The sequence below is a fragment of the Phycodurus eques genome, chromosome 8 (assembly GCF_024500275.1).
Source record: "Phycodurus eques isolate BA_2022a chromosome 8, UOR_Pequ_1.1, whole genome shotgun sequence".
Lineage (NCBI taxonomy): Eukaryota > Metazoa > Chordata > Actinopteri > Syngnathiformes > Syngnathidae > Phycodurus > Phycodurus eques.
Genome location: NC_084532.1, coordinates 12,982,742 through 13,010,740, shown reverse-complemented (window position 1 = coordinate 13,010,740; position 27,999 = coordinate 12,982,742). Strand labels below are relative to the sequence as shown.

The 27,999-nt window shown below is 40.0% G+C and overlaps 1 protein-coding gene across 2 annotated transcripts; it reads right to left on the bottom strand.

The window, feature by feature from the left end:
- Nucleotides 1-917: 917 nt before the first annotated feature.
- rubcn (rubicon autophagy regulator) lies at nt 918-26,549 on the bottom strand. 2 transcript variants are annotated; one of them, XM_061683196.1, is made up of 21 exons: nt 26,337-26,549; nt 22,130-22,283; nt 20,014-20,097; nt 19,474-19,633; nt 19,275-19,381; nt 18,944-19,154; nt 18,223-18,648; nt 15,823-15,918; nt 14,908-15,023; nt 14,627-14,822; nt 13,985-14,092; nt 13,270-13,344; nt 11,358-11,418; nt 10,778-10,910; nt 10,538-10,683; nt 10,321-10,385; nt 9,990-10,228; nt 7,325-7,386; nt 7,048-7,201; nt 5,897-5,990; nt 918-3,062 (listed from the first exon to the last, which is right to left on the bottom strand). In XM_061683196.1, exons 1-21 carry the CDS (start codon nt 26,417-26,419, stop codon nt 2,926-2,928), a joined length of 2,907 nt encoding a protein of 968 aa, XP_061539180.1. In that variant the 5' UTR covers nt 26,420-26,549; the 3' UTR covers nt 918-2,925. The 2 variants fall into 2 exon arrangements, with proteins under 2 accessions (XP_061539180.1, XP_061539182.1); XM_061683198.1 differs by lacking the exon at nt 13,270-13,344.
- Between the last annotated feature and the right edge of the window lie 1,450 nt (nt 26,550-27,999).

Below are 27,999 nucleotides of genomic sequence, written 5' to 3'. Positions count from 1 at the left end.
TAATTTTATCCTAGAAAATAACGGTGAAGGTAAAGTTTGCAGTTTAAAACAAAAAACACGATCATAACATAATATCATATATTAGGTTGAATTGAGGACGACTTGTTAGCACATCTGCCTCGCAGTTCTGAGGACCGGGGTTCAAATCCCGGCCCCGCCTGTGTGGAGTTTGCATGTTCACCCCGTGCCTGCGTGGGTTTTCTCCGGGCACTCCGGTTTCCTCCCACATCCCAAAGACATGCATGCTGGGTTGATTGAAGACTCGAAATTGCCCGAAGGTGCAACCAGTTCAGGGTGTATCCCGCCTCTCCCCCAAAGATAGCTGGGTTAGGCTCAAGCACGCCCGCGACCCTATTGACGAAAAGCGGTACAGAAAATGGATGAATGGATGTTGAATTGAATTCTTTATTTCAAATGTGAAAAAATTAAAAAGTGACAGAAAAACAACAAAACAAACAAGATTTCAACAAAAAATAAAAATGAAGTTAAATTACACATTTGAAAAGGAACTAATCAAATTGGATTTTTTAATTTATTGGACAATGAAGTCTCCAACATAATTATTTTTGCTAGCTTGTGGGTTTACTTTTTTCCCCGTATCATGTGACCGGGTTTCCAAAAAAAAAAAAAAACTGTTATTTCAGACTCTGATGACCATTAAAAAAAAAAAAAGTGTTCAGTGGCTCTGTGCGGGCTTGTACTAAATGGCCAATTGGGGACTCCTGTACTAGACAACGCCAATGACTGATCAGATTCCAACCTTTTCCTGAACTACCACCATATGGCAACCACTGTGTCTGTGTCTCAGGGTGTGTGTGCTTGAGTGTCAGGAAACTGTAGGTTATAACTGAAATCTGATGGCTGTCAAGTCACATTCAAATGTGAAACAGTTAAGCAAACAAGCACCAACCCGCATCAACAGTCTGGCCATTCTTTTATTGTCAACATCATTCTATAACAATGATAAAATAACACAAACAAAAATAATTATAACCATCTAAATTTCAGCCTTTGAAAATAATTCCATCTGTAGTACACCTTCAGTCACACATAAGAGTGGTGGGTGCTGAATCTGTAGTATAAGGAGAAGCTATGCTGTTAATTTATGTTAAGTTGGTCACTATGATACTAGTGGACAGATTTGTGGACAATAGTACTTTGGTCTCCTTTGGGTGGACCTATGAAGAGGACTAAAAAAAAAAATGTCAGTATGTCACCGTTTGAAATGGTAAGGTGATGGAAGATGGATGGAAACAAGTCCTTTTTGTGGTTTCCCAATATTGTCTGGCGTTACTGTCTTAATTATGGAGTAATAATAGTAAGATATTGTTGAGGAAAATTATCAAAAAAGTACATTTGGTTAGAATGTGGATGCAATTAATAACAGTGTGCATTTTGGAAAGAGAACATCTCTCCTGTTTTGCGGACCAGTAAGGAGAGAGTGAAGAATCATCTTCTGATAAACATCAGAAAACAATCCCACCAGTGACAATTCCATTCCATCTCCCACAAAAACAAACATACATCAGTGCAATAAACTTTATTTTCTCCAGGAATGCCAATTCAGTGACATTTGGAGAAAAAGCTAAGTGCTGATTAGGCTCAGTGTAAACCTTTGTGCATAAAGTACAGCAAGGTAGATATACAAACTAAATCATGTCAGTCTCTAAGGGCAAAACACACAATACAGGAAAAAAAAACAATGTGTCTTAAGAATGTTTTCATCACCCTGAAATCTCACTGGACCAACGCAAGGCAGTAAGCTTCAACTCTGCCATCGCTTTAGCGCAACGACAAACCTAGTCCTAGCTTCAGCTCAGTCATTCAGTCTTGGATTTAGCTCAACGGCTAAATCTAGTCCCGTTTTAAGCTTTACTGCTAGCTTTCGCTGAGTCACTAACTCTTCCCTAGCGTTGACCACACTGCTAGCAATCATTTGGACCTAGTTTTAGCTCATGCCCCACCATTGACCAATAATGCTGTGCCAAAATACTTGCAAAAAATAAATTGTTGTGAAGCTATATTCTCTGCATTTGAAGTCCTAAAAAAAATACAAAATAAAAAAAACAATAAATAGCTGGAGGTTTGTTGTCAACATACCCACTAGCTTGCAGCATTTTAATGTACCTGCTAAACTGGATTACTGAGGCATATTTTCTGTTTATTGTCAACAGGGACGGTCCATAGAATAAAGTTCTGCCCAAAGTTTCAGGTTATGCACGAGTTTTGCTGTGGTTGTACCATTTCTGCTTGCTCTTCCCCAGCTTTAGCGCAAGCTGTTAAGCTCTACAGTTAGCCAGGCATACTAGCCCTGGAAAAAGTTTTTGGTCTCAAGGCATGAGTGTCTATGCACACCCCCCCCCCCCCCCACCCCCCAAGAAAAAATTCTTATATAAAATTATGAATTAAAATAATAATGGGAGGAATGTACATTGAAAGTCAGTCAGTCAGTCTTTCTTTTACGTGACAAATAATAATTCAGCCATTTTAAATCAAAACCATTCGTCCTCAGCAGGCCTGAAGCATGTAAAAGCAATTGTCGGCAGGAGTTAAAAAAGCGGGGAAAAAAAAACACAAGTACGATATTTTATCAGCTCCTGTGTTTTACTGCAGAGGAAAACCAATTTAAGTGCCAATGAACAATCTTTGGCTGTGTGGTGGTGCACCATAGCTTGCCTTTCTACTAGAGGAATTGAGACATCTCACCTGGCATGGCAGCAAACGCTCACTTCTCAAAAAAGCTGTACAAATCTCCTTTTTCACATTGAACACATTCTCCAGTGTTAAGTGCTAGAGTGAAAGGTGCTTGTGATAATAGTTAGTTAGTTTGACAAAGCACTCAGCCAGGTGGAACGGGTGCAACGGGAGGCATTACAATCACGGTCACATTGTGCTCTACTTCTCCTTGTCTCCGCGTTTTCCCCATTAAGTTCCGCCCCCCTCGTCCTCTTGCTGCTCCATGTTCCTGCATGCCATCTTCTCTCGGCGCTCGGCCAGCCTCTGACACCGGGGGCAGTCCTTGGTGACTCTGAAGCAACCGCGGTGGTAACAAGCATGGCACTCTGTATGGAAAAACAACATAAAAACAAGTTAGTTACCATACTTTCAAGTAACATAACAGGGGTGTTACAGGGCTTAAACGTGATTCACGCAAAATAACCAGTCCAACCAGTTTGGCCCTAGAACTGTGCCAGCCAATCAGAATGAGAGGCAAGCTATAAAAAGGTGCAAGGGTGAAAAGCAGAGAGGCAGAAGGGACTAGCAAGTAGGGAGGTGACACTACCGACCGCACCTTTCACCAGTTCAGACACATCCACTTCCTCACCCACTACAAAGCCTCTACACAACTTCCACACTATATGATCCACTATGATGGACAGACTCAAAACGACAAGAAAAACATTCCAAAAAGTATTTATTTCATGTTCATGCGGAATGAAGCTCAAATAACAGCATGGAAATATCAACATGTTGAAAAAAAAAATTAAACTTGGAAAAAAAAAAATTATCAAATGCCTTCAACATGTCACAATCTGCATGATGGTGACACTACCAAAGAATGAAATGGAATGAAAGTGCAACATGCTAAGAAATGTTCCAACCGAAAAGCACGAGTGTAAACATTGGGTCCTTTCACACTGCCTTTACAGGCTTCCATTTTTCCACCTGTTTTCCATGTGAATGTTATGTTGTTGTTGTTTCTGTTCTGGTCTTTGCATGTAGTTAGCTGTAACAGAGGCTGACAGTGTTTATGGGATTTTCTTAAGTTTAAGATCTGACTCGCTTCTCCTTAATCATAATATAAAATGACAATCCTTCAATCTTAAGTAAATTTAAAATAATTTTGTTTCATTTTGTCAAATCCATAGATGTAATTATTATGCAATACAAGCTGCAAATGCTGTACAAAGGTTTCATACTTATTATGTATAGAATCTTAAAAATATTGAACAAGTTCTTTATCAAAGACTAACTCCTCCTCGACTCATTTAGTGAATGACTAAGCAGTCTTCAATTTGTCTTTAAAAGTTTTGGCATCCTTAAACATGCAGCTACCCTGAAAAGGAACAGGCTGATTAATTCCTGATCTTATGTTAAAGCTCTGTTGCACCAGTTTTGCAGGATCTCCGTGTGAAAGAGGGTATTGAGTGCAGGAGCAAAGCAACAAAGAAAAGGACACTGCATGCAGCCTTAGTTATCCCAACATTTTCAACTGAAGTCATCCACCACCAAATAATTGCCCCAAAAATATTAGCCAGCCACCATCTGTGCACATCGACAAGCCACGTGACCACAATATATAAATTCCCCACCACACCAAAGTGCAGAGAGTTAGGAAGAACAAACGGGAAACCACCACACAGCCGAAAAGCTGAGGAATGCTCAGTCAAAAGGAGAGAGGCTAAAACACTTCATTTAAAAAAAAAAAACAAAAATAATAAAATAAAATAAAAAAATAAAAAATAAAAACAGTGCAACTCACCGTCACATTAAAATTAAGAGTTCAATCAATTTTCATGAATGTGTCTAATAACGTCTTTGCTGATAATCCATGCAACAATTGCCTCTCATCCATACAAAGGTAAGGAAAGAAAATATGTGATAGTATAGAGAAAGCCTAACTCTATAAACTCACTTGATTTACCTTTCATTAGATAATTGGTTTAAAAAATATCTAATCGAGTGCTCCCTACATAGCAAAAGCAGACACAATAAGAGAACCCTTAAGTCTGTCAAATGTACATAATGACTTGAGTTGCTGCTTCAGTAGCTGTTCTCGGAAAATGGAGTTTACAAGATAGCCATTTACCAAATCAGTTACTAAAAATTTGGCCAGGGTATGACTCATTTTGTGCTCAACTGTACATACCCAAGTCTGTTATTTCTCAACCATGAATGTCGTCTGCATTGCCCCCCACCATCTTGCTCTCACCCTCCCTCCCCTCACAGGTCTTTCTGCCTCCAGTGACTCTCCGGGCTTTGCGAGTCTTTCGAGCTCGCCAGTTGGTCTGGATCGGAGCCGAATCCACTTGCCCGTCACCCGTACCACCGCTGTCTTCCTCGCTCATGCTCGGCTCTCGAGAAAACACGGCCGATAGTTTCAGCACTTTGGAGATGGCAACTTTCTCCTCTCTTTCCTCACTCTCCTTCGCCACTTCTCTGGCTTTCCCCTCTGCCACCTCCATAGTGCCACCTCCTGGCTCTGATAACATTCTCTCAGGCTCTTCTTGTATGTCTTCCTCTTTCGCTTCTGTTTTGCTGTCACTGGAATCTCCTTTAGAGAAGGTCCTGCCTAGACGGCCAAACCATCTCTCCTTCCTCCCTTGATCTGTTCCCAGTTCATCTAAACTTTCCTGGCTGCTACACGTCTCGCTGTCACTATTCTTTCTGTTACTCTTAGAGAGGCTCTTCTTCAGTCGCTCTAAGTGGAGAATTTTAAGTAAACTGATTCTTTTCTCATGACCATCTTCCGCTTCTTCACTCTTTGACCTTTCTTTGTTGAAAGAATCATCTCTCGCCTCACTTCCTTGATCACAGTCTTCTCCTCCTTCCTTCTCAGACTCGCTCCCTCCCAACACCTCCTGCTTGTCTTCAGTTCTGTGGTGCCAGGAAAAAGCTTTTGCAAATTTCCCAGGGGAGAAACCCTGAAATAATCCCACTTTTTCCACTCTCGCTTCTGTATTGTCTGTTGACTCCTCTTGGTCCCCGCTCTCCGCTCCCTCAGCTGACTCTAAATCCTCCTCCCCGCCTTCCCCCTCCCTCCGGTCCTTGGAGAGGGCCCTTGCCAGCCTACGAGGTTTGGAGAGCTTCCAGTCTATCCAGATAACGGGAGCGGAGCTGCGGCGAGGGGGCGCTCGTAGGCCGCCCAGGCCTGCTACCAGCAGAGCGGGCTCACCTTCGCAGCGCTGGCACTTGCTCAGTTGAAAGGGGAAGATGATGTCTTTGTCGTTGCCGCAGAACTCGCACACGAAGCCCTTTGCCTGGCACAGCTGGAGAAGAAACACTGGCTTAGGTAAACAACGCATACAAATGTGGGATACGTCTTGGCCATAAACCGAAGACCCCCAGTAATTTGTTTGATGTGTATAATTAGAACAGTGTGTCGTCTCTACAAAGAACTGACAGAAAAAAAAACATGAGCAAATATGAAACTTGGGTTAGTTTGAATTTGGTTAAAAGTTGTGATTGGTTGAGAAATTACAGCAAACATCTCCATTTTATATCTGAGCTACGTGTGCCCGCTTGTGTAAAATGTCATTTTTACTGTTTTTTTTTTTTTTTTTCTTTTTGGGAAACAGGATTCCTATTTTGTTCACAGTTTATAAAAAAAAAAAAAAAAAAAAAAAACCTTTTGGGGTAAAATATGCCTCCGAAATCTCCCAAAACTTTGATGGCGTCATACATGACGTCACATAAGCATATCGCACTAGTCGGTAGGAATTAAAGGGTTAACTCTGTGTTTGTGTTTTCTTTGTTCTCTGGCTTTTTGTGACTCACTTGCAGTACAAATTTTAAAGGAAATATCAGCTTCAACAAGAGTTATTGAGAAGACCATGAAAGCACGGTTAGACAGCACATTATGTCATCTGTGTGTTTAATTATATTATTAATTGTTGGGGTTAACTTGTTTTTACATTCATTTGACTCTTAAGATATTTGTTAAATGTTGCTTTAAAGGTTAGTGCACAGTTAAAACGTTTTACAGTGGTGACAGGAAGAGGATATTTCTATTATTTCCAATAGAAAAATGTATTTTTAATTGAAAATAAATTAGGTCAACTTTCATCCTTCAAATTCAACCTTAAAGGTGCTACTATAAATCCCTACAACTTTTACAAATATTAACTAAGGATTGTGTTCTAAAAAACAAGGCTAAGACTTCAGCTACCTCAAATATTTTGAAATTTGGATAACCTTTGGGATTGGGAAGACCAGAACAGGGCAAAGAAACCCTTTAAGATCAGTTATAGTGACAGGTTAAGTGACAACAAACAGAGTCAATAAATAAACACTTGATATTCTGAATAAAACCCAAGGTTCTCTTACCACGCAGCCTGCTACATGCACAGTCCCAAGTTTAAGCAGCTCCTTCATTCGGGGGGCCAATTCTCCATTGCGCACGGACGAGAGATCATTTAGGGAAAATAAGTAAAGGTCCTCGGTCAAGTGACCAGGAAGGATGTCAAACTGCTCAAGGACCCTGAGAGACGACAAGCACACCCATTATTATTGGTGTGTGGTGTCATACAGGAAGACATTTTGCACACATAAGCCCAAATGATGTGACATGATGGTGACTGTCAAAACAATAAACAAAGCTTACTCCTTTGAAAACCGACACATCTTGAAGAGATTTTTCATATGAAAGAGCTGCATTCTCAAAACCTAAAATTGAAGAACAATAAAAGGATTATTTTTTTAAACTTAACATGCCACATGGAGAAACACAGCACTTTGAATTATGCTTTAACAGAAAGTCAATGTTCAAAAATATTCACAGTGCTTCAAGGGGCTCTAAGCAGATAGTGTTTTGTTTCTAAATACATTAAATATGTTTGAAGATAAGTGTTGAAAACACATGCCAAGACTTATCACAATATAATGCTGAATTGTTGAGATATAGCTTTGTGCATCTTTTTCACGTTTGAATTGTCGTGATTTTGTGGACAGGGCTAAAACACAGCCCCGTGATCCCCCACTATATGAGGAAAAAGTGAAATTTTTTTTGGCTGCTCAGTTGAGTGTTAGCTGTATTTTGCTTCCATAACAAGCCCCATTTACCACACTAGAGAGCAGTTAGAAAGCTAACGATGGCTACACCCCGAAAAATGTCGGTGACGTTTTTTTAAGCTCCCAAAAAATTTGGAAATAAAAAAGCGATGGATTGGCTTTTTGAAGACATGCGGATGGCGAGCTGAACATCAACACTACCACCAGCCGACTCTGCAGTGCGGAATTATGATTGATAGTTTTGCAAACTTTCACCAGAGACAACATGGCTTCGTGGGCAACTTGATACAAGTAAATGGGGCAGTGCTTAACTACCGGGGGTTCCTCCTACCGTTCCGATGTCGTCAGGTGCCGTGTTCGGCTGTGACATTTATGTCACCAATAACAAGGGTAAGTTGACGTGTGTGCTTATTTTTATGATTATAGTCATAAATAATAATATAATATTATAGTTATATTAAGTTGTATAGTTATATTAAGTTGAGCCTCCTCACGTGATTTTACATCGTTTAAGCTATCACCCCCTCAGTATGTTTGACTTGCATGGGGACACACACATTTCTTGGAAAGTTGGGACAATTCCATGTTTTTGGGAAACTTTTTAGAAAAATTAATAAGAAAAAGATCAGCTCCCGTTTCACTCTCTGTATGTAATATATTTAAAATGCAACTCTGTCAAAGATTAAATGTTTTGACATCGGAGAAAGGCGTCTGGTTTTTATTTTGGTTCATATGAGTTATCACGATGGCAAAGGAAACATGAGTCGAAGAAATGTGATTTAACATTAAAGGACATCACGCATAAATAATGTTCTGCCGGTAACTTCACTCATTATGTTGCTTATATACAATAACTGCATACATCTATGGGCTAAAGCTAAAGATAAATCCATTTAATTCTAATTTCTCGTGTATCATGAGAACCCATGTACAATATGCACCCCCAAAGTTGACCTCAAAATTCTGGAAAACCCTTCTACATATGTAAAATGCATTTTTACAATGCATGATTTTGCTTGTACCCATATGATCAAAACAAAGTATTATCTGTATTTTGTTCATTTTTTTCAAATAATTATTCTGAAGTTAAGCTCATTATTTGAACACGTAATATGTTATTTGATTTACTTGCTCTTATTTTGAAATTCACAGCCCTACTTTTAGCCAGGCAATGAGAAAACACACAGTTGTGCTCATAGGTTTGATTACCCAGGCAGAATTTGTAAGTATAATTACTTTGTACTTTGTAATTATACTTACAGTATAATTCTTTAAAGAAAACATGAAGGACCAGGAGAAACACATTTAGTTTTACTTTAATGGGATTAAAATTAAACTGTCCAGCATTTCAGAAAAGCATGATCATCAAACAAAACATAACCATAAAGAAATTAATGATGGTTGTTGTCCAGTCATCAGTCGTATTTAAAAAAAACTATTTCACAAAATCTGCCAGGGTGTGTAAATTTATGAGCACAACTGTCCATATTATGCAGTCATAATGTAGCCTTGTCATATTGGAATGAAAGTGTAGGCTACACTTTTTTCATAGCCTCGAGGTGGCACTGGCATATTAGAATGAAAGTGTACACCTTTCTCATAACCTCTAGGTGGCGGTGGCATATTGAAATGAACGTGTACCGCTTTTTCATAAGCTATTGATGGCGGCATACATTTATAAAATGGGGGGAAAAAAATAATTTTGCCCTATACCTATGTATAATGCTCACTATTGATCTTTGACATTTTGGGGGGGGGGGGGGGGGTGCGCATTATACACGAGAAATTACGGTAATACTTTTTTAGTATTACCGTAATTTCAAAATTTCTCTCTGTTGTAAAGTTCAACAAATACTAAAGTACTGTAAAACACTTAAATGTTCTGCCTGTTATTAATTATATTTGTTTTTGGTTGTCGGACTATTACCCGTAATCGGTTATCAGAATTATTTTCTGACAAATATCAGCATTGGCCCCAATGAAACCTGATGGAGCTTGAGGCGCTGCAAAGTGGACTGGGCGAAACTACCCAAAAAAGGATGTCAAGCTTGTGACATCAAATAAAAAAATATTTGAGGCCATAATTGCTGCCAAAGTTATATCAATCAACAAAGTATTGAGCAAAGCATGTGAATAGTTTTGTACATGTGATTTCTTAGTTTATCATAATAAATTAGCAAAAATTATTCTTGTTGTCATTATGCATGATGCACTGTCTTCTGTATAAAACAGGTTTCCCATTCATAACAATGGCTCACCCTGACAGCCTCCAGAGCTTTAACTTTCTTGTAGAGGCTGCTGTTGATGTCATTTGGATTAAAGAGCGGGTCTCCAGGAATCTTGCTCAGCAAGTCACGGGCAAAGTTGCTCACGTAGTATTTGCTGAAGTCCCACTTCATGAGAATTCGACCGGGAATCACCGCTTGGGCATTCTCGTGGCAGCACTGGCAGAAGTAACGACCAAGGTACTCGCAGTAACGTAGTCTCTTAATATAATCTGTGCCACAAAGGGTTAAAGGGTTGCTATAGACGTGTAAGAAGGGCCAATCAGTGTTGAAACAGCTGAAGTAGCGCATTATGTTATCGTACCTGGGTCAATGCGAGTGCCGCAGCCAGCACAGCGGTAATTCTGTTTCGCCACAACTATCTTCCTCCTAATAGAATAACATTAAATCAGTTAATTCTTGTTGAAACACAAAGAATAACCATGCTGAAGGGTGTTTCGTAAAGCATTTCAAAGTTTCAAACAACATAAAATGGAGACAAACAAAACAAAAGACAAAAGAAAACACTGGCGCTCGTGTACTTGGGTGGAGAGTGAATGTTGAAGATGATTTGTGGTCGGGGTGGCGCCCACTCCAGGTTCCCTCGTACGCGAATCCTTAGCTTATAGATATCTGCATGTTCTCCATCATCCGGGGAGATGGGCAGAGAGTCTGGGATTGGCAGCAGCTGAGAGACGTCCGACAAAAGAAGTTATGACTTTAGTTAGAGTGTCACCAATGTTTTAGTGGGCGCAGTACTCCATGTGAGCAGGAAGGCATACTTTCTGTGGCGCATCATGTTCTGGAACCAGCCAGTCAAGCTCAGAGGCGGCAGGAAGCTGCATGCCCTCAAACTGCCTGAGCAAACCCATGGCAACCGACTCCGCTGAGTTGGATTGAAGGAAGGAGGTGGAACTGAAGGACAAGTCATATAATTGATGCAGGAACTAAAAGTTACTATCCACGAGGTGTGCGCCAATACTTATACCAATACCTGAAACCTTCTACGATACTACACATTGATACCATATAACATAGCCTATCACCAGCGTGACATATACCTTTTGGGTAGGAGCCATGTCGGCCTTGTGCATCCCTACGATACACATAATACACTTGCCAAACGAATCATTATTAGGTACACCTGCACAAGCGAATGAGGTTCAATACAAGAACTGCATCAAAAATTGTTAAATTCTCACTTTTGAGCGACACTAAAGACATTAGTTTAACAGTATGTTTATAAATGTAGAACTCTACTGTGTCACTTTGATCCATTTACATTATTTGGTTAACGTGTAAGTGCAAGTAAGTGGCAAGTGAGCTACAAGAATGCAAACCAGAACATTGTTTTTCACTTACATGGACTCTGAGCTCAGGAAAGACTTGTTGCTGGAGCCTATGCTGCGCTTTATGTCTGCTTCTGGAACATATAACAACATTAAAAGTGATAATTGAACTAATCAGGCCAAATAATGTCAGGGGGACAAACTCCTATACTATAAAAATATCTGCAACCCCTCAGTGGATGATATTTTCACCACAAGTCACATGACCCAACTTATTAAAGCTAAGCAGCACAGTTTTTAAACAGAATTTTTGAAAAAAAAATGAGCATCATGTTATATTTGAGAGAGCAGAACATTGCCAACATTATTATAATATTCTAAATGATATAAAAGTTATTTCAACTAAGAAGTATTTTTAAAATCAGATGTCAGAATTCAGATATACAGGACAGGGAGTCCTTAGTTTGCACAGTGTTATAAGAATACATAGCCATGTGGCACAAGAAGGAATGCTCAGTGACAGAAGTACTCATTTTTACTTGTTTTGCATTTGATTGTTTTATATCTATGGACAGTTTCTCATACATATATTTACTGTAATTATGAATTTACTATTGCATTAGCATAGGTTAGTGATAGACCACTGCTTATTCTGATTTGCATACAAACGTTGGCATTCAGAGCCCCTTAAATTTTTCACTCTTTGTTATTATATTGCAGCCATTTGCTAAAATCGTTTAAGTTAATTTTTCCCCTCATTAATGTAAACACAGCACCCCATATTGACAGAAACAAAACGGAATTGTTGAAATTTATATATATATATATATTTAACTCGGGTGCTGTCCATTTCTTCTGATCATCCTTGAGAACGTTCTACACCTTCACTGGAATCTAGCTGTGTTTGATTATACTGATTGGACTTGATTAGGAAAGCCACACACTATATATCTACTACATAAGACCTTACAACTCACAGTGCATGTCAGCGCAAATGAGAATCATGAGGTCAAAGGAACTGCCTGAAGAGCTCAGAGACAATTGTGGCAAGGCACAGATCTGGCCAAGGTTACAAAAATATTCCTCTGCACTTAAGGTTCCTAAGAGAACAGTGGCCTGACTTAAACCCAATTGAGCATCTCTGGAGAGACCTGAAAATGGCTGTCCACCAACGTTCACCATCCAACCTGATAGAACTGGAGAGGATCTGCAAGGAGGAATGGCAGAGGATCCCCAAATCCAGGTGTGAAAAACTTGTTGCATCATTCCCTGAAAGACTCATGGCTGTATTAGCTCAAAAGGGGACTTCTACTAAATACTGAGCAAAGGGTCTGAATACTGTGGGGCTGTGTGATATTTCATTTTTTCTGTTTTAATAAAACTGCAAAAATTTCAACAATTCCGTTTTTTTTTCTGGCAATATGGGGTGCTGTGTGTACATTAATGAGGAGAAAATTTACTTAAATTATTTTAGCAAATGGCTGCAATATAACAAAGAGTGAAGGGGGTTTGAATACTTTCTGTACCCACTGTAACAGGAAGGCATAATCATCTGTATGAATGAAAGTATGACAGCTACAAGGCTTTCAGTAGGCCTCTGAAAGCCTGACAGAGGAAACAAGAGGACTCACGAGAGGATGGATGGCAGCTATACAGATAACTAACCAGTCCCTCCGCACGCATCATTGGAGGCAAAAACACAAAACTGAGCTACAAGCACCTGCACAATATCTAGCCAGCTTGACTCCAAATTGAAAACCTTAAACGTCTCCCTCACATTCTTCTGAGGTATGAAACATGCAACATGACCACCAAACAGTTAACTGGATTTTTTTTTTAAATCAGCTAATTGTTATTAGCTTTGAAGTGAGTGGTGCGAACTAGTTTATCATGACAGACTATTATGAGACAGAATTTCTCAGTTTGGAGTCAAGAAGTGTGTTTCCTTTATGAGGACCCCATCCCTCTGAACAGCCAGCAGATACCTGAGAAGAGGGAGGCAAGTGACAAGGAGAGGCCGTTCTGAGACACCGCCAGCAGGGACTGACCCTCACAGCCATCTGAGAGACAAAAACTAACACTCAGCACCTCTATCACCAAACAGCACCAACATTTCAAACCCAAAGATTGCTTACGTTGCATCCAAACACAAACACAGACACACACACATTGTCACCCGGGCCCCAAGACGCACAATGAAGCAAATCTCACAGGTCTATAACATAAAATGTATAGATGCACACACAAAAGAAGTCAACCCGGAGGCTTTACAATAAAAACAAAAACAAAAAAACAAAGCACGTCCGTATGTGTCCAGGACATGTTTGAAACTAGGAATGCCAAACCAAATAATTTGCAATCCCACCACTACAACATCAGAATTTAAAATTGCACGGGCTCCCTAATCAGAGCAAAATACATGCCTATCATATATAAAACTTAGAACAGGTGGGAACCTTTCTGAGACTATGCGCTATTAAATTGTTATGGCCCAATAATTCAGAGACAGGGACTGGTAAACCATTACAAAGACAAAAACACTTCACCCAGCTATTGTGCACACTAAGCATATGTGTGTGGTAAATGATTAACAGTGACATGTATAGTTAGCAGTATGAAGAGAATGTGATGATGGGGTTATGAATGTGGACCCAAAGCTTCCTGTTCACTGATTCAGTTCAATTCTCTCTGCCGTTGTACCTCGTAGTTCACACTCCTCCACCTCCTCGGCCGAGTCGGAATCTAATAGGCCGTGATGGGAGTCCTGGGAGCTCCTCCTTGAACCACTGCTATCCGTCGAATGGAACACTAGTAAAAACAACAGAATTAGATTGGCATACATGAATATTAGATGTTTAATTGAGAGAGTTGCTGTCTTCTCATACATTTGATAATCAAATAGACCGTAATACAGGAAACAACACAAATGCCCAATACAAATATTGATTTACGCAATCAGGGTTTGGACTAGACCCCTCAGTTGTCACTGAACCTTAATTCTTCATCTTACCAAGACCTTTGGAAAAAACTTTATATTTCCACCATAGTGGGAACAGTTTGGTAAAGGACATTTTCTGCTCCAGCATGACTGCGTCCCAGTGCACACAGCAAGTTCTATGAAGACATGGTCGGAGGAGTCTGGTGCATAAGAGCTATGCCATCAAAGCATGCGGCTGAACTACACCAGCGACTGAGAGCCAGGTTCTGACTGGGTGAACAATCAAACCCCCCCGACCTTCTTCGTCATACATCGGGTATGTGTAATGGTTATAGATGTGCCCAGAGGAGAAGCGGCTCAGAAAATGGATGGCTGGGTGTCTGGGAAGTTTAACTGCAGCTTACGGTACTGGGAGGCCGTGTAGGGCGGTAAGCGGTTGCGACGGATCTGCTGCCTTCGTAGGCGGATCTTCTGCTTGAGCTGCTGAATCTCAGAGTCACTGTCTCCTTCCTCCTCCCCCTCCTGTTGACACCGCAGGTTGTACTTCATCAGCTCAATGGCCGCAATAAGAGACTCTGAGATGCTAAAATGAGCGTTCTCCTACATAATGAAACAGAAACAGAAGCTTGTTTTAAGGATCTGACCATTTTTCTCAATTTCAGCATCAAGTTCTATAATTGAGCACCTTTTCAAGGTCAGCACAGCTGCCAAAGTCCTGCTCTGACAGGTAGCTGATGAGGCTCTGGCCCTCTGATGGCTTCCTGAACAAACCATCCGGTGCCCTGCTGTGCTGAGACCCATCTGGATCAACCAAAACAAATACATAAACAGAAAGCTAGGAAACAATCAAACAAAAACACATTGCAAATCCCCTATTTATCAAAGCCGTTACAAACCTACCGGCAATGGGTCAAAATCGGCAATAGACGTAGAGGCCCTACAATTTTTTTTGTCGCTTTTTTTAATATTCTTATCCCTCAAGCCTGCGACCCAGAAGAGGTCTAACTAATCGGGAGAAGTTTCATCATGCAACAAGATAATGACCCAAAACACACTGCCAGCACAACAAAGGACTTCATCAGGGGGAAAAGGTGGAAGGTCTTAGACTGGCCAAGTCAATCACTGGACTTCAACCAAATAGAGCATGCATTTTACCTCCTGAAGAGGAAACTGAAGGGAGAACAAAAAAGAACTGAAAGGGCCTGCAGGAAAGGCCTAGAAAAGCTTTCAAGTGAAGAATGCAACAGTCTGGTTAAGTCAATGGGTTGCAGGCTTGATGCAGTTATTGCAAGTAAGGGTTATGCCACCAAGTATTTTATGTTATTTACTTTAAGTTAATTTAATCATGTCTGTTCCAATACTTTTGCTCACTTGAAAAGTGGGTGGCTTCCAACAAAAGGTGCTCTGTCCTGAGTTGTTTATCACATCTTGATGTAAATACCATAAAATGAAAGCTGGCATTCTGAACATTTGGTCTCATATTCATCTTTTGATCTGCAACCCAAATGTCTTCAGTATACAACAAAAATAAAGGAATTGACCTTGCCGTTCCAATACTTTTGGAGGGGACTGTGTGCTGTGTCAGGACGTCTAAACTCACGAGACTCCATGTAAAGGGAAGTGGGCGTGCTGGCGTCACTGCGCTGGGATGAGAAAGGGTTGTACTCCTTAACGCAGCAGTCTTCGCTCACCGTTTCTGAGGGACAAAACATCCATATTTAGTGCCCCAGACTTTCAACAAATTCATTTAAGCCACATCATTCCTGAAGATGGGAAAATAAAATGGCTTTTAATTATTTTGGTTTCTTTTTTTTTCCCCCCCCACAAAATGAAAGTTTTTTTGTTTGCATGCAGAGACAAAATTAGGGACGCTGAGCTTCGATATGACGGCCCTCTATTAAAAACACTGTTATAAACATCATAAGAGCTGCAATAATTTCTGGTTTACAGCTTTACTTCAATGTACAGTATCACTGATAATCTGACTCATGAGGATGTAATGATCACTGCAGGAACACAAAGCAGCAAGGAAGGTGCATGATGGTCTCAAAATGAACAATCTTGAAAAACAAATGGAACTTGATTTAAGGGATGAGAAAAGTTCATCCACATGCAGTGGAAAGGAAAAAAGGGTGAAAGGGGTCAAGTGATGGAGTACAGTGGAACTGCACTGACAACCTGCTACCGGATCCTCTATTATTATGGTGACTTTCCGGTGGGCCCCTCCTTCATGCAAACAGTAGAAAAAGAGGTAGAGCAGAAAGAGAGCATGTTACCTCAACCAAGAAAGGAAAACTGTGAGCAAAGAGAATACTGTAAAGCAGTTTTAAGTTACAGAAAATGTGAGTCTATCAGTCATTTCTGGAGCAAATTTTCACTTTCTCCCAGTTGAATTATACATAGTTTCTAGGTAGAGTCAAATGTAATTACACCATGTGTAATTAAAAGGTCATAATATTCTCTAGTGTACGCTGGCTATAATGTATCATGTGTCACTAATAGAGATAAGGATAATATTCAATTCAGTAACTGTTAAAAATTTGGTCGAATGTGTGGAATTGCTAAGTGATTAATCATGCCTTGAATCAATTGAAGTAACACAGAGAGCACTACTGAGCTGCAACCAGCAGTGGGTCTGCTGATTGAGTCTCGACTAGTTCGTGGACTGAAAATGAAAACATGACATCAGCTATAGGAAGTTAAGCTACATCCACGCTACAACAACGCCTACATGCAGTATTATTCTGGTATCGAAACAGGAGTTCAGTACACTGAGAAAAGATTCTCACATCCCACTAAAAATTATATTTAAATTGCCAATACAGTAGTCCCTCGCTATATCGCGGTTCACCTTTCGCGGCCTCACTAAATCACAGATTTTTTACAGTGCAATTTTGGATGCTGTTTTTTACATCGTACGAACCCGCATTGTGTCCTAATTGACTTTGCATATTTTTTACAGTGCAATTCTGCATGCTGTGTTTTACAGCGTACAAATCCGCATTGTATTCTGCGTCCTGATTGGCTACGGTACTGCAGACCAATTTGAATCCATCTCTTCTGTGCCATGTCTCCTGTACAGCACAGAATGCGTTCGGCTTGCTAAATTTAAATTAGTGTTCCATTGCTAGCAGTGTGACTCTAAAGGGCCTCCTGTTTGCAATTTTTCTCCCAGACAAAACCAACGTCGACGAAACGTGCTGCACCGACAAGGGTACCTGCGGTCGCACCAAAAAGGCAAAGGAAAGTGCTAACTATCGAAGGTGACATGTCTGTTTATAAGAATCTTCTCGCCCAGAAGAAAAAAGAGCGGCAACAACTACCTATAACTATGTTCTCTCGGAAAAAGACAGTGGAAAAGGACGCTACAGCGGAGAGGCGTCAGGACGAAGAGGGACGGAGGAAGCGTGAAATACGCGCGAGTCACAATTAATAATTTCTTATGTTTCCAACCTCATACATTGTTCATTAAAATTAAATTTGTTATTTCTAAAAATTTTCATCATTATTTGTCAGAAAATGTTTACATTTGTATTTCTTAAACAAATGTTTGGGCATTAAAACAGGTTTTGACCTTTGTTTCGCTATACAATAATATTAACAATAACAAGTACAACAACAACAATAATAGTAATAATAATCACAATAATGTACTTATTTTTCTTCTAATAATTGTAAAAAAATAGTTTCCTACTTTGCGGATTTCACCTATCGCGGGTTATTTTTGGAACGTAACCCCCGCGATAAACGAGGGAACACTGTAATTCATTAGTCAATCGAGTAAATTTACTCAAATGCTCATCTCTATTCACCAATATTTTGTGTTGTGAATATTGATACAGCTAATGATCATTTCAATTCAGTTCCAATCTAACCAATTGTACTGTTACAAAACATTCCACAAAGCAAGTGTGTATGACCAAACAATCACGAATTACCTCATCACCCCCATTAATTTAGTAATCAGATTATTATCTGCGACTAGTTCAGATTGACTTACCTTTCCTGAGTTTTTGGGCAATCCCTGTGTCGGAAAACGAGCGGGTGTGTCCTCGAGACCCTCGGCCTGGTTCTTTCTGGCCCTCTGAAAAAGATGAGCGCCTGGGTGGAGGTAGAGCCATAGAATTTGGCTGTGGGGACAGGTCCTTGCTCTCGCTGGGCTCACTGCTCTGTGTGGAGCTTTGGGTGTTGCGGCGATTGCGTTGGCACAGATTACCAATGGCCAGGTACTCTGGACCGTCGTCAAATTCGCCGTCACCTGAATCTCCCGTGTCAGGCTGTGCGGAAGAGGGCGAGGGAGACTCTGAAAGAGAGCTGGAGGGTATGGACGCATGTCCAGGAGGGGGTGTCACACCCTGCTCGCTCTCTTCTGGCTTGGTCAAACACACCCAGGGAGGACCTAGGCTGCTGGCTCGTGAGGTAGTATCTACAATAGAATTCAACAGATGGAGAGATGAAGTCACAAGCCCTGCTGCAACTACTCAAAAAAAAACATGAATAGAGTCTTCTCCCCCAGATTTGCAAAAAAAATAATATTGTTTGCAAAAAAATAATATTGTGTGTGGACATTAACAATTCTTATTTGCAATCACCGTAGAGTATGTTTTAGTATACTATGCAATTAAAAATCTTGATTCTGAAAGGAAACTAAAAAAAAGATGTACTCATTTAAATTGACCACTGGATTACATGCTTACTGGGAATTAGCAATATTTCCTCACTTGCACTCTTGCTGACTCCTGTCATGTTGCCACTGGTGGTCGAGGCGGCCACATCTCTAAGGGAGTTGTTCGATGTGGTGAGCCTCCGGTTTAAAGACTCTCTTGCAGGTGCAGAGTCAGCGGTTCGCCAGGCCCCACCAGCCCCGGGCAACACACACAGGCTCTGGCTTTTCAACAGGCCAAGGCATGGTGGGTTCTTGAGAGGGGACAGCTGAAGGTTGTAGGATGTAAATGTGTTCAGGTTAGATAGGATCTGTCAACACTGATAGGTACATTTAAAAAACATGTGAAATCACCATTCCTAACTCAACAAAATCAAACTCAGACGCACCCCCACTGTGTCTATTTTGGCCAACAGTTTGGGGTTATTCTGCTCCACAGCTTCAAGACACTGGAACATGGCGGTGACGTGTGGCTCGCTGAGCAGGTAGGCATCCTCTGAAAATCAAAAGATTATGGCGGGAGAGAGGTCACGAAGAGAAAACAATGACAGAATATCGTGAAGGCAGTTTCATGAACAAATGTCATACCGTTGTAGTATTTTCTTGTATGTCCCTGATGCCGAAGCAGAGGTTTGAGCTGAGCTGACAGCATGTGGACCTGCAAGCTGTAAAGCAGCCAGCGCTCAGCCTTGTAGCTCTCACCAGCACTCTGCACCCTGCTGCTCACTACAGGCTCCAGATGACTGAACTATCAACGGCAGGAAGAGACAGCAAGGAAAAAAATACTTTAAATAAGGAAAATAAGACTAAAAATCTATTCTTCACTTCTATGGTAATCAACCTAATGTCAATAATGCCCGATATTAGTCGTTGCTTGCTGTTCATATTGTGACTCGCTTATTTAACTACGTGAGGGACCACAATAGTAGAAAATAAAACGCATGCGCCCAACTACCACCATCGGAGATTTATTTAAAAAAAATTGAAAATAATTTAAATTGCCATTTAAAATCATAACGGCATACATACAGTACATTATATAAAATACATGTACAAGTGCATAATACCTCTATTCGTTATTAACATGAATGCGTGCATTAGAGTGTGAGTTTATGTTGAAAAGTGTACCTGTTCAACATGTGAGGCAAACTGAGGGTTGATGTAACGAACACACCACACAAATGGCCAGTAGTCTCTCTGCTTATAATACACCTGCAATCCCAAAAAAAGCTTAAGTATCATATGAAGTATTTTATACATAAATGCAATGTACTGACAATGTAGTCAACTTTGATGAAACGTGTACTCAGGCACACAACTGTCCTAGTGTTCTGTTTGCTATCATGAAAGCTCTTCATGCCTTTTTGGGCAACATGAACATGTCAATGATATTTATTTTGGCAAACAAGAGATTTACTTTTCTCAAAAGCCTGATGCAATGTTACAATGTCACAGGTTGAACTGGTTTTCATTGGCAAATATTGATATTGATCATGAGAGTTTGTTAGAGGGAGTACTATCATTTCACAACTACACTTTCCGAGAAATGGAGAGTTTTGCAAAGAAATATAAATTCTTAGGCTGATTAATACATAATGCTTTTTCTTTGTCTATTTTGTGATGTTGTCAAAGAAAGGTAGCAGTCATGGCAAAGAAGAGAAATATAATAACCACAGCGCCAGAAAGGGAACTATTAGCATTGGACTTGGACTCTTTCTTGGATGCTCAGTACAATATAACTAAAGTGACAATAATACAAGAAGAAGATTGTATAATGATTAACTAACACACTTACATGACATTATGAGAATCCCCTTTCATATTTTTTTGCATGTTTGTCACACTGAAATGTTTCCCATCATCAAATAAATTGAAATATTAGTCAAAGACAACAAAAGTACACACAAAATGCAGTTTTTAAATGAGTAATGGGAAATACTCTTTCTGCTTTTTTTAGTTTTTCAATTATTCTGATGTTCATTGAAAAATGCTGCCAGACAGAAAATGGTTTTAGAGGACAGACAGAGGGACGGGGGGCAGGCCAAAGGAGTAGAGCAAAGAGAAATATGAATATCGACCACTGACCCTATTACTATGGTTACCAGGTCCCTGACTGGCAACCATTATCCCTGTACCGTGAATGTGTGGTGGGGTGTCATGCGAGAGAATCATGAGGTTCTTAACGAAGTGCAGCCCTAATGAAACCCCGAAATTCCTTACAATTGTACGTTAAGAAACGTTCTTAAACGGTTGGCTTATTTGCTCACGCAGTAGACACTTATTTGTTTCCAATTAACCTGTTCAAAACAGGTGTTTTTGAGCATTCCTCAACTTTACCAGTCTTCTGTTGCCCCTGTTCCAGCTTCTCTGGAAAGTGCTGGAGGAATCAAATTCAAAATTAGTTAATACCGTGCCATGAAAACGTATTGGCCCCCTTCTCAAATTCTTATATTTTGCATAGTTTTCCAGCTTTCATGTTTAATACCATCAAACAAATGTAAACATCAGACAAATATAATAATAAATTTGTTTGATGAGCTTAAAGTGGGGAAAATGCAAAAATATAAGAATTTCAGAAGGGGACCAATACTTTTTCACAGCACTGTATTTGCACAAAAACAATAACATTAATCAGTATGAACATTAAATATCTTCTCTCGGAAGTGTATTCAATTGAATATAAATTGAAACTGATTGTATTTCTGTATTTATTTCCCAATTTCTTTGGAATTGAGGTTTTTAATATATTTTTTTAACAAATGAAAATTAAGCATATTAAAATATTACTTAAAACACTCCCTGTGCAATTAATAAAGGTTTTATGATGACTCAGGAACACTTATATATTGTAATATATATTGTAATATATTGCTCTGGTAAAAATTGGACCAGTTTCACAGAATCTGGGTTGTGTTGGAAATTACAATAAATCCATGAATGGATTGTATTGTTTGAGATAGTGCATTATTTAATGCCTAAGAATCGCCTTTTCTTTTTTAAACAGGTACTTTGTTTTTTTTATCCACTTTTTTTTTTAAATAAACAGCATCCACATTATAATTAAATCCATAATCACACACAACAGATGCATCAAGAAAGGCACTAATTGTATGTCAATGGTTAATGTAGCTATATTATATACCCAGTAAACCGGGCTCACTTGGCTGCAGTTCATGCTAAAACTGATCGGTGGTCAGGTTGTTTTGAAAAAGCTTGTGATTTTGAACTGGCCTGTGTGTCTGACCTGCTCATTCTTCAGGCAATGGCTAAGAATGTTGTTCATGTCCTTGTGTAGGCGCTGCAGGCCGCCGTAGCGGGACCAGACGTTGGGGTTGTTTGTGGTCAGGAGGCCCTCCACTGTGGTCTTCAGGCTGGACAACAACTTCCAGAGCTCCCGCCTGGAAGGAAAGTCATGCAGAGGAGAGTAACGACATGAGGGGGGCAAGTTTAGGAATGAGGAAGGATGCTGAAGAAGTGCTGGCATTAGCAGTGTTGTGGCTGAATTTATTACTTACGTCAACTAAAATTAAATATATTTTCAGGAATTGCTAAATTCCAGTAACTTCCCTTAAAACTAGAATCAGCAAAAAAAAAAGTGAAAGTGCTGAGAGCTAAAAAATAACAGACAAATCATCTATTTTGCAATAGATAAATCCTTTTGAGTTCAAAATCCTCAAGAGTAGAGGTTTTAAGAATTTCCACAGTCGTATGCCTCAAACGTTGTACAATTTGTCCTAAATTTTTGTCAGCAAATGTTGGGAGATTTCAGCTTGGTGACCATCGAAAGGATTAACTCACAAAGTGTGCTTTGCTTTTTCTTTGGCTTTGTGTGATGCCGCCACAAAAACATTGAAGGCAAACCAGGAAAGTGTGATGAGGACCACAGAACAGTAAACTGAACATACTGCAACATAGGAAAGGCTCTGGATGCTCACTAAAACATGATCAATATAATTAATATAAGTGGCATAGACAAATTAATTGTACCAAACATAACATGCAGATGAAAGCATAACTGAGTATTTTAGCTTCATTTTAGCTTCTGTTATACCCCTATCAACTGCATGTTGAAACTACTTAAAACATTGTTGTGTTAATAAAGGTTGGAGGTTCCACTGCGCTTTTAGCCAAACACAAGCACAAAATGTGCATGACCTCGTGTTGTTATGTCAGCCATCATCTGTTCATTGTGCCTGCAGAGGAACACTCAGAAATGCAATATGGGTGCATTGTCTTCAGAATGACATGCGGTATTCCAAACAGTGACTAACTCCCTTCTCACAGTTATTTTGCATTTTCATACTCAAGTCACAGCAGTGGAATGCTGATGCACCAAAAATGTCAATAAAAGTTTACTTTCCTGAAGCTATTAAGCACTGACATAGGACTAACTTCCTTTTGCCTCAAGTCAGCAGACAGGAAGGCTGCTGAAACGCTGCCATTAAATCAAAGCAACAATTAAATGCCTTCTCAGTGGGGATGAGCAACTCGGGCATTCCTTGAGGGTCAATTAGGAAACACTGGTTATATGGCTTCTGCTGACATGTGACCTGTTCTTTAACAGCCAGTCTTGAAATATGCTAGAGAGAAGGAAGGATGAACTACAGACTAACAAGAACTCCTTGGCTGTGTGACTGCACTCCACACAATGACAATAAATGTAATCAGATTTTAAAGACGCTGCTGACTCACTGAAGGAGGTTTGTAAAAAGCTATGGAACCTGCAAAAGGCACGGCAAGGTTTATATCTGAAAAACTACTTATCAGATCACATGATCACATTATCTATTTGATAAGTCATGTATTGTACATCTCTACATACACATGCCAAGGAGGAAAATTCCAGAACAAGAAGGTTAAGATATCTTTTGTGCGTGTGTGTGTGTCAGGAAAAAACCTAGAACAACTTCTAACTACTGTGGAAAAGGAGGTGAAAACAAAGGTGATCATTTTTTGGCATTAGACAGATAAATAAACAGGCAACAATCATGATTAACTCCACTAAGACAGAAAGCGTGTGAAAATAAATTCCTTGGAGTAATTACTATTCTACAGCAATCTAAGGATGTCTTAAACAAAACATAATTATACACACTCTACTGTTCACTGGTACTGTCATACAGTATATGACTTATTCTGTTGAAATATGGGGCTATATGTATAAACCCAACACTTACTCAGTATTCCATCTACAAAATAGGCAATCGGAATTATTAATCGATCTGGTCCCATAGAACCAACCAATCAACGATGTACGCACTCAAATTCTATGACTTGATTGAATTCAAAACAGCACAGCTGATGTATAAAATACACAACAATTCACTTCCTCTCACTACACAGAGGCTGTTCAAGATAAGAGACAGTTGTTATAATCCGAGAGGAACAGGGATACTTAAAAAATCTAAAGCAATAACATATAAAACAGAGATGTGTTTCCATAAAAGGAATTTACTTATGGAATGATTATGACAATGAATTGAAAACATAGCTCCCTAATTATGTTTAAAAAGTTGTTTAAAACAAGAGTGACAAAGAAATATATGAATCAGGTATAAGGGAATAAAATAAAATATTGTATGTTGTGTATATGTATATATGAGAGATAAACACACTAATATTGATTAACTATGAGTATGATGAAAAGCTAGCTTGAATATTGCAGTTTGTATGTATTTCAACTGTCAATCTCCATTAAACTTGGATGGACCCTTTATTCATAGTTATTTATAGTTATTTGTATTAGGTATGCATGTGTGGTTAGCACATCTGCCTCACAGTTCTGGGGATCGGGGTTCAAATCTAGGCCCCGCCTGTGTGGAGTTTGCATGTTCTCCCCGTGCCTGCGTGGGTTTTCTCCGGGCACTCCGGTTTTCTCCCACATCCCAAAAACGTGTGTGGTAGGTTGATTGAAGACTCTAAATTGCCCGTAGGTGTGAATGTGAGTGCGAATGGTTGTTTGTTTATACGTATGTGCCCTGCGATGGGCTGGCGACCGGTTCAGCCCGAAGATGGCTGGGATAGGCTCCAGCAGCCCCTAGTGAGGTTAAGCGGTAAAGAAAATGGACGGATGAATATATCGATACTCACAATATAATGCATATGATTAATTTAGTACTTTATTATGTCAATACCACTTTACATGGACCGGCTTGTTCAAGAATTCTTAGAATATGTACAACCAGCTTCCTAAATCATTACTATTATACTAGTCAGGTATGTTCGCAGTATTAGGGGTAGGACCCGTTTTTTTACTTCCTCCAACATAGACATTGTAGATTCCCTTTATTATCATTTCTTTGTTTACCTTGTGTTGATTGATTTGTTTTCTGTATACAGTGCCATGAAGTTATTGGGCCCCTTCTCAGATTTTTCTTAAGTTATTTTTAGCATATGGTAGGGGATGGAGCCGAAAAATGGGCGTGCCCCAAAATGGCCCCAGGGCCATAGTTTGGATAGACCAGGTATACATGCTAGCTGCGTGGTGTTGATGCTTTATGATCCTTAAGTGCTTTAACGTCATTTTGTGGCATCTATAAGCAATTACAAACCTCTTTAATAGGGATGGCATCAACTTTTTCCAGATTTTCACTGTTAGTTGCAAGCCTAGTTTGTTCTGTTTCCCCCGCAAATGTCGGGGGTTCACTGTATATTTGATTTGATATATTACAGGAAGCAATATTGTACAGTGTATTGTATGAAAGCATTTAGTATGTTGTTATATACTTACCGTTTTATATTTGACTTTTATATTTATCGCCTATAAGTGTTTTACTGTTTTTTTTCCACTTTCGACTTCACTAGTGCGTTACCTCAGGTTACTGTTACTATCGTCCCCTAGGGCGCGTCTCGACGTTAGTACAAAGTATGTTAAGTTTGAACCGTGGTATGAACACTTAGGACCCCCAGTGCGGTACTGTATTCATAAAACGAATGGTAAAGGGGGAGCTACCGCATTCAGACCAAAGCAACAGCACCAGAAAAGCGCTCGGCTCCGACCTGTGTGTTTGTGTCAGCACTCCTCACCAGGCAGGCCTGACGAGTAAAATTCCAGAATAAGACTGTTCCAAAACGACAGTTTCTGAGAAAACACAAGGTCAAAGCGCTCGCTTCCAGCGCACACACTGCCCTACCACACGCCAACTAACAACGCGTATATATATATATAAATATAAATATAAATATATATATATATTTTTTAAATGAGTATAGTTTCTGTTTGTGAACTTGACAACTGTCAACATGAATGCCAGCTAATTAGCCTAGCAGCTAGGTGTTAGCTTTATCAGTTTTGCCAGCTGACAGGTGCCTATGTAAACGCACAATTCAGGAGAGCGGTGTCACGTCGTCAATATGCCCAGCGTGGTCTACATGTATTAGACATGCGTTTCAACCTTCAGCCGACTATACCCGTACAGAGCAAGACACATCCCCGGCTGTCACTCACTCACCTGCGTTCCGCCGCCTCTCCGTCCGACGTTATCTCCATGACTTCTGACAGGAATCGAGTAACGGGCTTTCTGAGGTACTGCATGAAAATAGCTGGAATTGCCGAATATGTTTGTTTCTCAAAGAATGTGCACGGGTTTGCAGTTGTCGGCCATCTCGGCCCCGCCTGTCTCAGGCGAGCCCGGAATCCAAACAGTGGCGGAGGCCACGTGACCTGCTTGCATCCGCGAGGAGTGGGTGGACAGCGCCCCCTGTTGTTCGTCTTTGATGGCGCACCATAAGTATTGAGCCAAGAGGGCGGATAATGTACGCATGCGTAGTATTGATTAGTAGTCAACTTCCGTTTACCAAAAAGAAATCGCAACCTTCGTTGACCACAAGATGGCGCCAAATTATAGTCTGTTGTGTTGCTAAAACCTATCTATTTAGAAACGTACATAACAAATTTGCAAATCTCTCGTATCCCAAAAGAAAATGATGTTTCTATTTTCTTTCATAAGGAATTATTTTTAAAGTCAATTTTTCTTTTTTTACAGTTAATATTTGTATTTTTTTAATAGTAATTTAGTCTTTGGGTTAAACAGTACTGATTTAAAAAATATTACGTCAACACTAATAATATCCATCCATCCATTTTCTGAGCCCCTTCTTCTCACTGGGGTCGCGGGGGTGCTGGAGCCTATCCCAGCTATCATCGGGCAAGAGGCGGGGTACACCCTGAACTGGTTGCCAGCCAATCGCAGGGCACATATAAACAAACAACCATTTGCACTCACATTCACACCTTCGGGCAATTTAGAGTCTTCAATCAACCTACCACGCATGTTTTGGGGATGTGGGAGAAAACCGGGGTGCCCAGAGAAACTCCACGCAGGCACAGGGAGAACATGCAAACTCCACACAGGCATTGAACCCCGGTCCTCAGAACTGTGAGGCAGATGCTCTAACCAGTCACCCACCGTGCCTAAAGAGTGATTCGTTCGTTGAACCTCTTTGATTGTGATCCACTTAGGAGCGATTTACTAGTACGATGAGTGATTCGCTTGCGCAAGGAACGGCGTACTACGCAGTGAACGTACTCATGAGTGATTTTAACCGCAAGTCCTGAAGTCCTCATGGGGATAGCGTTCACTAGCAGCCGTTTCTTCAAGCTAACGGCTAATGTTGAGTCGGTCAAGCACATGAAAACAAGCACACATATTTAAAATAAATGTAAATTAATAATAAATGCATATAGTTCCCTCTGTGTCTCTAATGAGATTATTAAAGCTTTTTATTTAATAATAATAATAATTTTAATGATAATAATAATACATAAAATTTATATAGCGCTACTCAAGAAACTCAAATACCCTTTCCACTAATCAGATGACAATAACAGTAAGGTGAGTGAACAGGAAGCCCTTTTGAACGAATTTTTTTAAAGAATGATTGAAAATGATGATTCAGTACACTCAAAAGAACTGCCGTGTCTATCGCTAAACTCACTTTTTCTATATGCACCTTGTGATTTGCTGGCAACCAGTCCAGACAGTACCCCGCCATTCGCCCAAAGTCCGCTGGGATAGGCTCCAGGTCAATGATGACTTTCAGTCATTTTATGATCAGTGTTGACCCAATCCTTATAACATTTATGGCATTCATCAATATCTGACTTTGTTTATA

Excerpts from the sequence above, each read along its gene's own strand:
- rubcn (XM_061683196.1), bottom strand. The coding sequence starts at position 26,419 with ATGCAGTACCTCAGAAAGCCCGTTACTCGATTCCTGTCAGAAGTCATG. Across the intron at positions 19,382-19,473 it reads TACAAGAAAATACTACAACG|AGGATGCCTACCTGCTCAGC; the intron begins GTATGACATTTG and ends TTTGATTTTCAG. Across the intron at positions 11,419-13,269 it reads ACTTGCCTCCCTCTTCTCAG|AAGCAGACATAAAGCGCAGC; the intron begins GTATCTGCTGGC and ends TATATGTTCCAG.